General features: G+C 54.5%; 5 protein-coding genes across 5 annotated transcripts; all 5 read left to right on the forward strand.

Moving 5' to 3' along the window:
- Nucleotides 1–1,164: 1,164 nt before the first annotated feature.
- On the forward strand, nt 1,165–1,971 carry ABB37_01900 (putative 60S ribosomal protein L19; the record flags this gene model as incomplete). The annotated part of the gene is made up of 1 exon (XM_015798593.1): nt 1,165–1,971. The coding sequence occupies one exon, from the start codon at nt 1,165–1,167 to the stop codon at nt 1,969–1,971; it is 807 nt and encodes a 268-aa protein (XP_015662071.1).
- A 698-nt stretch (nt 1,972–2,669) lies between these two features.
- On the forward strand, nt 2,670–3,699 carry ABB37_01901 (hypothetical protein; the record flags this gene model as incomplete). Its single annotated transcript, XM_015798594.1, has 1 exon — nt 2,670–3,699. Exon 1 carries the CDS (start codon nt 3,079–3,081, stop codon nt 3,697–3,699), a length of 621 nt encoding a protein of 206 aa, XP_015662072.1. The 5' UTR covers nt 2,670–3,078.
- A 952-nt stretch (nt 3,700–4,651) lies between these two features.
- Nucleotides 4,652–5,483, forward strand: ABB37_01902 (putative 60S ribosomal protein L19; the record flags this gene model as incomplete). The annotated part of the gene is made up of 1 exon (XM_015798595.1): nt 4,652–5,483. The coding sequence occupies exon 1, from the start codon at nt 4,677–4,679 to the stop codon at nt 5,481–5,483; it is 807 nt and encodes a 268-aa protein (XP_015662073.1). The 5' UTR covers nt 4,652–4,676.
- A 622-nt stretch (nt 5,484–6,105) lies between these two features.
- ABB37_01903 (hypothetical protein) lies at nt 6,106–8,761 on the forward strand (the record flags this gene model as incomplete). The annotated part of the gene is made up of 1 exon (XM_015798596.1): nt 6,106–8,761. Exon 1 carries the CDS (start codon nt 7,151–7,153, stop codon nt 8,759–8,761), a length of 1,611 nt encoding a protein of 536 aa, XP_015662074.1. The 5' UTR covers nt 6,106–7,150.
- Nucleotides 8,762–10,204: 1,443 nt separating this feature from the next.
- On the forward strand, nt 10,205–12,611 carry ABB37_01904 (hypothetical protein; the record flags this gene model as incomplete). The annotated part of the gene is made up of 1 exon (XM_015798597.1): nt 10,205–12,611. Exon 1 carries the CDS (start codon nt 10,485–10,487, stop codon nt 12,609–12,611), a length of 2,127 nt encoding a protein of 708 aa, XP_015662075.1. The 5' UTR covers nt 10,205–10,484.
- Nucleotides 12,612–13,172: the final 561 nt, after the last annotated feature.

Consider the following 13,172-nt stretch of genomic DNA (forward strand, 5'->3'; position numbering starts at 1 on the left):
ATGGTTGTTCTTGTTCGACAGTCAATACGTGCTTGGCTTTCTCTCCACCAGGAACGGATTGTGTACCGATCTCCTCTCCTTATGTCTAGTGGTGACGGCATTCGGTTGTGCTTTCGATTCTACTATGCGGAGACTAGCTGTCTCTTTTCTTTTCAAATGGACGTTGTGTGATGGTTGAACTCAGGCAGTCGTGGTTGACGGCCACCTCTGAGCGAAGCTGTCGGACTTCGGAAGTTGAAGGTGAGACGCTGATTCAGTCTTGGGTCTTTCCACGACGATGATCCTCTCATCCCACCAAAAGCTAAGTTATTTTGTCCTCTTCTTTTTAAACATTCAAAATGCCAAAAAGCTGTTAAAAAAAACGTATGATGTGCGCCTTTAATTGGACGATGCCGTGCAGCAGTGAAGTCCTCTTTTTTCTTTTTCCATCACCAAAGAAAGAGAACTTCTCCTCTGTTCTTACGCTGCGCTTCTTTCTTGACCAGCGAAGGAGGTTTTTTTCTGTTTCTTGTGTAGACAGCGTCAGCAATGTAAGAAGTTTAAGGACGGAATAGGTTACATTATATAGGTAGGTCGTTCTCTTCCTGGTTTATCTGGGCTCTCTCTTTTTCATTTTCTTTGTTTCCACAAAAACGTTTCTCTCTGGGTGGAAATGCACCACTATCTCTTTAAGATAGTTTCTTTTATTTATTATTATTATTATTATTTTGAATTGTAATACCGTTTGTTTCTGATGGACGCGATATCCACCTCTTTCTGCCAAAAGCCACAAAACAACAACAACCAAGCTAACCAAGCATCAAAGAACGGCATGTATGTGCGAGGGTACCGCAAAGGAAAGTTCAAGGAACGCGTTTGCAGTGGTGCAGATTCTGTCCTTCTGGAGACGTACACAGTAATCATGAGAGGGAGTTATTCACAGATACTCCGTAGCTTTCGCAGTTATCTATAACCAGCTGACGTGCGCTTCATTTTCACGTCCCTTTATCTTTTTTTTTGTTTGACTCTTTCCCTCGCTCTCTTTCTTCTCCTCCTCCTGTTTTGATGATCTCTAATGCCCATTGCGTAACACTTCGATGCACTGTCTTCTTCGCAAATCTGCTTCATTAACAATCGCAATTATTACTTCTCGCTACAGTCTTCTAAGTCGGAAAAAAGGAGTCAATGGTGTCTCTGAAGCTGCAGGCCCGTCTGGCGGCGAGCATCCTCGGCTGCGGCCGTGCTCGCGTGTGGCTGGACCCCAACGAGGCGATGGAGATCCAGAACGCGAACTCGCGCAAGAGCGTGCGCAAGCTTGTGAAGGACGGCTTCATCATCCGCAAGCCGGTGAAGGTGCACTCCCGTGCCCGCTGGCGCAAGATGAAGGCGGCGAAGGACATGGGCCGCCACAACGGCGTTGGCCGCCGCGAGGGTAGCCGCGAGGCCCGCATGCCGAGCAAGGAGCTGTGGATGCGCCGCCTGCGCATTCTGCGCCGCCTGCTGCGCAAGTACCGCGCGGAGAAGAAGATCGACCGCCACGTGTACCGCGACCTGTACGTGCGCGCGAAGGGTAACGTGTTCCGCAACAAGCGCAACCTGATGGAGCACATCCACAAGATCAAGAACGAGAAGAAGAAGGAGCGCCAGCTTGCGGAGCAGCTTGCCGCGAAGCGCACGCGCGACGAGCAGAACCGCAACAAGTCCCGCAAGCAGGAGCTGAAGAAGCGCGAGAAGGACCGCGAGCGTGCGAAGCGCGACGACGCCGCCGCTGCTGCGCAGAAGAAGAAGGCCGAGGCCGCGAAGAAGTCCGCTGCCCCTGTTGCGAAGAAGGCCGCCGCTGCGCCGGTGAAGGCCGCTGCCCCGGCGAAGGCTGCCGCTCCGGTGAAGGCCGCTGCCCCGGCGAAGGCTGCCGCTCCGGCGAAGGCCGCTGCCCCCGCGAATGCCGCCGCTCCCGTGAAGGGTGCTGCGCCGGCGAAGAAGTCGAAGAAGTAAGCCAGCGGCGGTGCCCCGCGTACCGCAGCTGCTTGACGCTGTTCGGCTTTTCCTTCCCTTGTCGTTCTGTGTGGTGTCAAACCTGTTCGGAGCTGAAGACATTGTTTTTTTTTTACTTTTTGGTTCATTTCTTCGTAACTTAGTCAAACACATCGACAACAGAGTAAATGTGAGGACAACGTTGCTGTGCGATCACAGCGTACCAACGCTGCTGGAAAGCCGCACAGAAAAGCGGATGAAGAGGTCGGACCCACCTCACGTAGGACGTGGAAATCATCAGGAGGGCAGAGGGTGTATGCGGCGTCGTACGTTTTTTTTTACAAGCGACGCAAGCATTCCCTTGGTTCCCTTCGTGTGTTATTGATGTGATGGTCTCTCGCTCTTGTGAGTGGTCCGTTTCTGCCTTCGCGTCCTCGTTCTGTGCGTTACTTGCACGCGCTATGCGTTTTGGTGCTCTTCACTGCGTCTTTGATGAGGCGGGTCTCCGACTTAATTGGAGAAGAAGGTGAAGCGGAGGTTTGAGCTGATATATATGGCCGGTGCAGCTGTAACGTTTATCAGTAGTTTAGTATCGTGCACGCTGCACACGGCATGAGATTGGCGTCTTGCCCAATTTCATGTACGCTATCTTCTTTCTGTTTCCCCTCTCGGTCGATTTCCTCTTGCCTTCTCTTTAATGCTTGTGGTTTTTGCCGTGTAGAATGCTCTCTGCGCCAGTGCAAAGCAACGACGGAGTTCACAAGCAGTATTCGCTTCTGATTCTTTCGTGGTAGCCTATTGGACCCTTGATTGACACTTATTTGGTAGCCCTGCTACAAGAAGAGAATCCGATTTATTCATATTGCCAGATTTCCGTTTCAAGAAAGTCGCCCATCATTTTAGCTTTCTGCACAATACAGTGCGCTACGAATTCAGCTCGTAGCGCACGCCTCGTAAAAGAGGGCTCCCCCAAAATAAATATAATATTTCCAACGCTATTAGCTTTCCTTTGGCACTCTTCTGTCCATTGAAAGGAGGAGGAAGAAGAAAGTAACAGCTAGAGTGTCCTCAACAATAACAACACTGGAAAAAAAAAAGAAACAGCTCAGGGGTCCTTGTGTTGCCAAGATGTCGCACATGACAGCTGATTTGGAGTACTTTAAGTGCGATATGTGCGGCGTGTACATGCATCGCGACATTTTCTGCGACCACCGCCGCGACTGCCACGGCCGTGACAGCACCGTGCTGAAGCGAGGCGAGTGCGCGAAGCTGTCCGACGCGCTCAGCCGCGAGACACGAGAACTGTTGCTGGCGAGAGAGGCGGAGGCCGGCGCGCCCACTCGACCTATTGATGCACCGATACTGCAACGGAGCAGCAACGGCAACGGCAACAGTGAGGCGATGGCGGCCGACGCTAGCGCCGGTGCTGGACAACGCTGTCGCGAAGCCGATCGTGTTGTGGGAGAGAAATGCGAATTTGGCTCATGCGATCAGGCATCAGAAGCAGCAACGGCCACCGAAGCCGCAGCGACGTTATCGAAGGCGCCTTCTTCATCGCCGTCGGTTTCCCGCAACGGTGATCCGGTCAAGATAAGTGCCTCGGTCTCCGTTGCGGAGCTGGAGCGGCGCCAGGAGGCGCGGACGCGGCGGGCGGTGTCGGACCGGTATCAAGCGACGCTAGACGCGAAGATTAGCGCGTTGCTCACAGAGGAAAAGAAGTCGGCGCTCCTGAGCTTCTTAAATTCGTAGCCCACAAAAACGGAAGAAGACGGTGAGCAGGTGACTTTCAGGGGCCTGCTGCGTTGAACAAGGCACATTGAACAAAGAAGCTGTAGAGCGAAGTCCACCTGGTTTTCTTTTTTTCTTAAGATCTTTTGATCATCTTGCGAGGGAAGGGGGAGAGAGGGTGATGCACTCCTCATGAATGTACACTAAAACTGAACTGTTCTATTTTTCTTTCTTTTCTCACCGGTGCTTTATTCAGCTTCTTGTCCAAACCGTTTTCGTATTGTTGTTGTTGTTGCTCTTCGTGTGCCAAAACACGTGTTGCGACGGTATCTGTTACTGTCACGAAGATCAGCACGATTGCACAAGAGAGTGCTCACTACCGCAGCAACGAATGGTACCAGAGCAGGTTTTACGAGGATGGCGAGGTTTAATGGTACAAGGAGGCACTTTCGAAGCCTGTCTGCGCCAGCGATCTTTTCACAGAAAAGATGTACCAAACGCTTCCCTGCAAAGAGTCTTCCACGAGTAGGGACGCAGAGAGGAACAAACGCAGCAGGAAACGTTTTTTTTTTGTATTGTTTTTAAATCGATGCAAGGTGAACGGTGCAATGAAAAAATTCACTCGCTTCTTTCCAAAACAGTCTATGTTGAAGCGAGCGCATCGATTCTCTCTACCGCGAGCCCGTGAGTGACGCTTTTGCCTTTCCTGTTTGCTTCACTCTAATGTCATACCTCCTTCTTTTTCTCTTGCCTTTCGTGCGTCTCTTCCGCAACTTGTGCGTATGCGTGTCGCGCCGCATGTGCGCTTTCTCAACCCTGCATACGTCTTTTTCTGTTCGTGTCTGCTGTGTTTGGCGTGCGTCGTGCAACAACACCCAAACCCAAACCCAACACACAACGTATCTTTCGCTTTCGTATTCATCACTTCCGACTGCTGCGTACGTACGCATTCGAATTGATCTACCCACTGTAAAGGAGAACATCCTCTCAACTTGACAATGGTGTCTCTGAAGCTGCAGGCCCGTCTGGCGGCGAGCATCCTCGGCTGCGGCCGTGCTCGCGTGTGGCTGGACCCCAACGAGGCGATGGAGATCCAGAACGCGAACTCGCGCAAGAGCGTGCGCAAGCTTGTGAAGGACGGCTTCATCATCCGCAAGCCGGTGAAGGTGCACTCCCGTGCCCGCTGGCGCAAGATGAAGGCGGCGAAGGACATGGGCCGCCACAACGGCGTTGGCCGCCGCGAGGGTAGCCGCGAGGCCCGCATGCCGAGCAAGGAGCTGTGGATGCGCCGCCTGCGCATTCTGCGCCGCCTGCTGCGCAAGTACCGCGCGGAGAAGAAGATCGACCGCCACGTGTACCGCGACCTGTACGTGCGCGCGAAGGGTAACGTGTTCCGCAACAAGCGCAACCTGATGGAGCACATCCACAAGATCAAGAACGAGAAGAAGAAGGAGCGCCAGCTTGCGGAGCAGCTTGCCGCGAAGCGCACGCGCGACGAGCAGAACCGCAACAAGTCCCGCAAGCAGGAGCTGAAGAAGCGCGAGAAGGACCGCGAGCGTGCGAAGCGCGACGACGCCGCCGCTGCTGCGCAGAAGAAGAAGGCCGAGGCCGCGAAGAAGTCCGCTGCCCCTGTTGCGAAGAAGGCCGCCGCTGCGCCGGTGAAGGCCGCTGCCCCGGCGAAGGCTGCCGCTCCGGTGAAGGCCGCTGCCCCGGCGAAGGCTGCCGCTCCGGCGAAGGCCGCTGCCCCCGCGAATGCCGCCGCTCCCGTGAAGGGTGCTGCGCCGGCGAAGAAGTCGAAGAAGTAAGCCAGCGGCGGTGCCCCGCGTACCGCAGCTGCTTGACGCTGTTCGGCTTTTCCTTCCCTTGTTGTTCTGTGTGGTGCGCGTGCATGGTGGCGCTTTTCCATCTTGCCACGCTCTCCGACATCTCGCATAAAAGGAGATGCTTCAATGTTCTCTCTTCTGTTTTCTGCAATTTCATTTATTCATTTTTCCCCCTAAAACAACAACGCAAAAGAGGAAAACGGGTTTTCTTCCGCGAGAGGGCTTCAGGCACGCACAAGACAAACGCCACGAATGTGCTCCTGCTACGTTTGGATGGCATCGCGCTATTCCAGGCTCACCGTTGAGTCGGCGGTGGCGCACCTGGCTCTTTTCTTTGCCTTTCTTTGCTTAGTACACAACGTCTCTCGAGAGGCAGTCTTGGAAGATTTTCGATCAGGAACGTTTCTTCGTCGCTTTTCGAGATGCCTTTCCAATGAAGTATTTGATTCCCGTTGGTGCGCGTACGAAGTACCTTCGCTTTGTCATGATATTATTTCTTTCTCCTTAGTTTTCTTCCCCCCTCCCCTCCCCCTCCTCCTTCTCCTTATTCGCTTCGCATTGATGCCTTACCCCTGTGTTTCATGTCGATGTGCACTCGAAAACAAGCAAACAAACATAAGCTGCACCTTCTTGATGCCACGCTTTTAATTCCACCTTTTACTCACAACGCACACGACTACCATATATATATATCTGTTTTCCTTCTCATATATATATATCTAGAGATCTTTTAAGACGATCAAGTGCATCTGTACCCCCTTTTTTCTGTTATTATTGATAGTTACGGCCCTCTTTTGTTTTCCCTCACAAACACAAAAAATAGTGGACACCATCCAGGTCATCTTTTTCGAAGTGTTTTGGCTTCATTCTTTTCCGCTCTTGAGAGAAAAAAGAAAAAGAGTTCTGCCTTCGTGTCGTCGTTTCGGGCGTCTATATTATCATCATAGTTTGTTTTTCTAACAGCTTTACTGTTATCACCATTATCACCACATTTCTTTTTCCCCTCTCAACACTGTACATACACCTTTGAAGAAGTGCTACTACAACTGACTTTCTGCGGAAGAAAACCCCCTTTTTTGTTTACGCTATCAGCAGGTGGCAAGGTCCGTAGCTCGTGTGCTAAGACTCCCATTTTAACAAAAAGGAATCTGGAGCACCTGTGCACGTGATGCAAACACCCACGTTGTTGAAGTCAACTACCGTGATTCACGTCTCTTGACACCAGAGCAACCAGAAGTGGCTACAGCTGTTTTGTGTTTACTTCCTTGTTGACGTTCGTCGAACAAAGATTTGCGCTTAGAAGTGTGCACAGACCGCCTTCCTGTTCGTTTGTGCGCTGCTTTTCCTTTCCTTTCCTTTCCTCTTTTTTTTTCTGGTTTGAGCGAGTGGTGCCGCTTCAACTTTCTCGCGTCTTCTCCTTTTCGTGTCTCAGCATCGCTTCTGTGTTGGCGGCTCGCTGTCCGCCCTTCGTTGCGAGGCAACTGACTGTGTTACGTCTCTTCCCTTTATTTAGTTTATTTGAGGAGATTACTGTAGCTGTGGTTTTTGTTCCTATTGTTTTTTTCTAGGTCTGTTGTTCGTGTGCGCGCGTGTGGGGAATACGCAAGCAAGCCGCCCCGCCCCTCCCCCCTCCCCCCCTTTCATCGCCAATGATCCCCGCTCTGAATATGACCAAAATACACCGCAGCCCCCCTGCCAATACCTTCAGCGGTGGCGGCAGCGGTGGCGGTGGTGGTGGCGGGGTAGTGGGCCAGGGCAACGTGTCTCGCCTGCACATGAGTCGGCAGATGTCCCCGCGCACGCCGAACGTGACCTCGCCGAGCGATGCCACATCCAGTCAGCCCTCTGCTCACCTGACCCGCCGCGCGGCGGAGGTCACACCTGTTTTGGAGATGAATCCCCTGCAGTGTCAGAACGTCAGCGAGTTGCAACGGAAGCTGATTGACACGGCGGAGTGGGTGATGAAGCTTCGCTATTACTACGCGGCGCAGTTGCAGGAGCGCGATCAGTGGCTCGAGGCCCGCCTGCGCCACTTCGAGAAGTTCTACGCAGATGCTGTCAATGCCGCGGCGGAGGCGCGTGTGGCATCCACCACCCCCACCACAGCAAGTGCGAACGGCAGCCCCGTTGACAACGGCGCACCGGCGACCATCTCCACTTCGAAAATGGCCGGCTTCAGCGGTGTCCCGCACCGCTCCGTCAGTGAGGCGAGGGCGACGGAGAGCGAGAAAGATAGCACGACACCTGCACCCCGTCGTCCCAGTAAGCAGCAGGAGAACACGACGCAGTTTAGTGCGGTCAGCAGTCCACAGCCGTCCTTGCCGAACAACGCACACGCAGACACCGCCGGTGTCGCCGTGGTAGAAGACATCAACAGCAGCGCCGCGCGTACGCGGACGAGCCAACCGAAGAAGTCAGCGGTGGTGCGCATCCCGCGCGGTCGGCGGACCGTCTCAGTCGGCAGCGTGCGGCGGCAGCAGTGGCCGCTCGACGGCGCCAACTCGTCGCATTTGAGCGGGGTGGTGTTGTTGGCCGTCGATCGCGGGGAGTCGCGGCCGACGCGTGCGGCGCGCAGCACGGCAGAGACCGACATTAACAACACTAGCAGCGGCAGTGCGATCACGGACGGTACCGGTGGCGTCGCACATTATCGCGGCCCACCCGAGCTCGCTGCTGTGCGAGGGACGCCGTCATCTAACTTAGTTGTCGAGGCGGACGGGCCTCGGTTGGACGTGTTGGCGGCTACGGCACCCACCACGATGCGTCCAGGGAAGAGCGCGCTGCCCGACACGTTGTCCTCAAATCACGTTTCCTTTTCCGGAAGGGAGGCAGACCGGCGGAAGGCGGAGTCGAGCACCTCGCGCCGACGCTGTTACTCCTCCTCGCCGCGGGCGATGACTACCGACATGTCGGCGACGGCACCGCCGCACTCGCAGTACCTCGAAGCCGGCTTTGGATTGAGACGTGATGTACACCTCAGTAGCACGGCGCCGACCTCTCGAGAGAACAATGGGCTGCACACGAGCGTGGGCTCGCCGGAGCCGGCACAGAGCCGCACCCCGCGGGAGGGTGGGAGTTCGCTGTTTCACCTCTTTGGCAGCGGTAGGAGTCGGCCGGGCAGAGTGTACAGCACGAGCCGGCCCTCGCAGGCAAGCCGGCGCACCGCCTCTCGCGGGCTTTCGGGTCGGGTAAAGCAGCGGAGCACGAGCAGCACCAGCGTGAGTTTGCAAAGCTCACCAGCCCGCACGCACACCCTATGAAAAGGAGTGTTCAAGCAGTGAACGCACGCTTTCGAGAAAATCATTGATCGAACGAACTCAGAAGGATGTTGGAGTTAAACCTGCCGCTTTGGATTCGTTGTATCTGTGCTCACTCATTCCCGCCTTCTTTTCTTTATTATATTATTATTATTCCATCAACAGCTTTTTGAATACCCTTCGTTTTATCCTTTCACTTGCCTTTCTTTTGTTGGTGTGCCTCGCAGAGGAAATTCTTCCCCCTTTTTCGATTTCGCGTAGTGAACTTCGTGTTGTCTGTGCACGTTTGTGTTGTAGAAGCTTATCTCGAGGGCATCCAGTATCTTGTGGAAACGGACGAAAAAAGAAAAACATATATGTATCAGAAACGCTGCTTTTATTCCTTTCTCTCGTCTTCCTCTCTCTTCCGCAGGTGTCTCTTCACTTAAATTATTTCGTCATTCTCTGTTCTCCTCTTCTTAGTGGTGTGTGCTGATTTCCTCGTTTATTAAAAACTTATTTGCCCTTACCAGCGCACACCTCACGTCTGTCGGTCCTTTTCCTTGTTCGAACTTCTTTTCAAAAACCACTGTCGTTGATTAAGAGCTCTCTATATGTTTTGCTTTTCGTTTTAAAATTTCCAGTTACGTCTGCAGTTGCCGTGAACATGCAAACACCGCTGATTTGGCCGCCGACCTTGTGTGTTGCCGGTGTTTCCCATTCACGCGTAGACCTCACTTCGTGGTGGAGGTGAAAAAGCTCTCTTCTTTTTTTTTTCCACGCTTCTTCGCTTTGCGAATGCGAAATCGGTTGCTGCTTACCGCTGTTGTTCATCGTGGAAGAGAAGAATGGTATTACATGCCGGCCACTGCGGGTGGCGAGAGGTCAATGAGAGGCTCGATCGGCGTCATCATCAAGGACAACAGGAATACTGTGATGACACTTATGATGATGGTGTGCGTACATGTAGGCTTGGCGAAGCAGCGTAATAATGGGAAAAAGGAAACGTCGAGAGTGGAAGGTGCGTAGCGTGGCTTCTTTTGTGTACCGCACCTCATCAAAAGCGAAACAGGACACCATTTAGACCCCGTGTATCGGCTGTGAACAACCTATTCGTGCCTGTTGTGCAAGCTTCACAAACAAGTAAACTGAAAAAGAAAAGCAATATATAAAAGTAAGTACGCTGGCGTCCTTCTTATTAAATGATAATTTACTTCTCGCAGGGCTTAACTGGGTTTTTTTTTTCCAGCGCTCTCGACGGCTTGAAAGGCTGGCTTGGTTATGTGAAGGTAAGGGAGCGACAACAAGAGAGAGCACCTCCTCTTTCGCACGAGTTACACTTGAGAAGAACGACAAAGGCCCTACAGCAGACGGAAACTCACCCTCTCCGCTCCGTCCTCTCTCTCTACCCGTCTCCGCTCTTTCTCATCTCGTCTTTTCTTTCCTTTTTTTCTGGCTTACCGGTGCAGGTCCTGCACACGAGTGTGGTTGATTCTCTTTTTCCTTCCCCCGCTCGCCGTCGCTTCACCATTCGCCGAACGATAACGGAAGCGAACGAACAGCATTACACGCGAAAGGGGTAAGCTGGGCAGCAACCGAGTACGCTCCATCTTGTCTCCCCAGATCGTTTCTTTTTCTTTTCTTTTAGCATCATCATAGAGTGCCAGCAGAAGGAGAAGAAGCCAAAAGATCCAAGAAAAAAACCAGCAATTCCAGACCTCATCTTCGATTTTTCGTAGTCGGTCCTATGGAGGCGTTCAGTCGAAGCAAGTCTTTTAGCCAGGCAGCCTCTGCCTCCAACCCGTCCCTCCCACCAACCCGCGTCGGCGCCGCCACGCCCGCTCTCTCGTCCACCTCCCCTCAGCCACAGCAGAATGTGGTGAAGAACATCTTGAAGAGTGTGGAGAGCCACGTGCGGATCATGTCCGCGGTGGAGCGCACGGCGACGTCGTCGAACTGCACCTCTATTCGACTGCAAAAACCCGACAGCGACGGCGGTGCCTCGGCGGCGTCCTCGCCGGATCAGAAAGGATCTTCGTCCTCGCAGCCCTCGAGCCAGTCCACCGCCAACGCGGGCGGAGGCGTCGGTGGCAGCGGCAGTGGCAGGTGGTCGGAGTCCTTCAACGTCACCCGCGTCCATCGCGGCGGCGCCACGAACCGCTTCTACGAGGAGGTCGTCGCCCCGTGTGTGTCGAACTGCACCTCGGGCCAGAGCTACGTGTTTCTCGTCAACGGTCCGCCAGAGAGTGGGCGGAGTCAGACTCTCTACGGCAGCCCCCACCACAACGAGCTGGGGCTGGTGGAGCTGGCCGCGGCCGATTTGCTAGAGCGTATGTCGTCGAGTGGGAAGGTGATTATGCGCAACCACCGCGACGGCGGCGGAAACAAGGAAAACGACCTCAGCAAGGCTCAGAGCAACAACGCGAATAGCAATAATAATAATGGACGCGAGGACGGCTCCGAGGTGACCATGACGGGCGGCATCACGGTGACCTATGCCGCCTTCACCACGCGTGGGGCGAGGATGGTAGAGACGGAGACGAGCGAGCCCGTGCCGCTGGTGGAGTTCCCACCCCCGCTCGGTTACGTGCCGCTGCCGCAGATGCGCCTGCTCGAGGACGCGAGTCGGGCGGTGCTGCTACCGGAGCGGAAGCACGTTGACACTTCGTGCGTGATCCAGTTCCACGTGTACGCCCCGGTGGACAGTACCGGACGGCGCTCGATGGCGACGCTGACATTTGTAGACGTCGCGGCGATACGCGAGCCCCTGTGCAAGGAGGTGGCACACCTCATCGAGACGGTCGAGCGCGTCGCCGGCGTGGCGTCGAGCGGCGGCGATCCGAACTTCAAGGAGACGAAGCTGACGACGCTACTAGAGCCGGCCTTGGTGGGCTACGTCACCCTTGTCTCCATCACCACCCTCAGCGGCCGGCCCGACCTCTACGACTCTTCGTGCACCGCGCTACGCTTCGCGAGCAACATCAGCCGGATTCACCAGGTGCTCATGCTGACCCACATCAACGCCCCACGCTGGATCTTTGACACGGGCGTCAGTCTGGAGCAGCTGCGGATGCAGCGCGACCAACTCATGGCGGAGCACTACCAACGAGGCGTCTACGACTACTACGAGACGGCGACGCGCTGGCTGCGGCAGAACGTCGGCGACATCGATGGCAGTGTGCAGCACCTGCTGGACGAGACGGCGGTGGTTCGCAAGGACGTGGCGCGGGAGGTGGAGGAGCAGTCGAAGGAGCTGCAGGCGAGTATTGCAGCGGAGGAGGCGAACTGCCGGGCAGAGGTGGAGGCGGCCCGGGCAGCGTACGACGCCACCTCGCACCAGTTTGAGGAGGTCCGCCGCCTTGACGAGGCCATCGCCGCTCTGCAGCAAAGGTTGTCGCAGACGGACATGCAAAGCGCTCAGCGCATCAGCGAAATGCGGCTTGAGATATCCGCGCTAGAGGCGAAGGCGAACAATCAACGCCAGCAGCTGCAGCAGATCGAAAAAGAAATGAAGTTGTACGTACTCAAGACAAACGAAGTCTCCGAGACGCTGAGCAAGTACGCGGAGGAGGCACGCTACGGCCAAGGCACGTACGCAATGGCGCACGAACTGACCGACCTCGGTCGCAAGCGCCGGCGACTGGAGTCGGACTTGGAGCTGGCCTCGCGAGTGGCGCAGCGCACGACGGACACCATGCGGGTCGACCGCGAGCGACGTTCGCGCATCTCGCGACTTAGTGCCATGCAGCAGCGGGTGCAGTCGTTGCGTGAGACGGTCCAGTCGTCCACCAGTAATCTCCCATGTTCACAGCAGCCGCAACAGCCACCGCAGCGAACAGCATCAGCAGCAAGTCGTTCCGGTCAAAGGCGTTAATATTCCATGGTTGCAGAAAAGAAAAGTAGCAGAGGGAAAAGTATCTGCGTTTGTGGAACCGCTCGCCTCGTATTTGCATCTTTTCCCCTTGTGCGTTCTTGCAAGTGTTCGTCTTCGGCTGATGCTGGGCTTCCTGGAAGTCCCTCATTAGTACATTTTGTCTGCTCCTACAGGCTCCCCCTTCCCCCTCGCTTGCTCCTGTTTCTCATTTGTACCTCTACGTGTATAGTAATGTCATTCCTTTCTTGGTGTGAGTTGGTTCTGTGCGAACTTGTCTCGCAGATTTTCGTTTCTCTCTTCACCGTTTTTTTCTTCTCGCCTTTTTGGGCCTTTCCCTGCGCACCGTCCGTCAGCGGTTTTTATAGATTAGAAATGGAAGGGAACGACAGGCATACCGTATTAAAACGTGAGTGAGAGGCAAAAAAATCAACGGTGTTGGCGGTGGTGATGTTGTTTAGATCCTTTCTCTGTTTTTATATTCTCCGTTGCGTGCTGGTTTACACTACATGATTGTATTTTCTATCTCTTTTTCTTTACAGCGAAGTCAACCAGGTTGGTTTC

The sequence above is a fragment of the Leptomonas pyrrhocoris genome (genome assembly GCF_001293395.1).
Source record: "Leptomonas pyrrhocoris isolate H10 chromosome Unknown, whole genome shotgun sequence".
Classification (NCBI taxonomy): Eukaryota; Euglenozoa; class Kinetoplastea; order Trypanosomatida; family Trypanosomatidae; genus Leptomonas; species Leptomonas pyrrhocoris.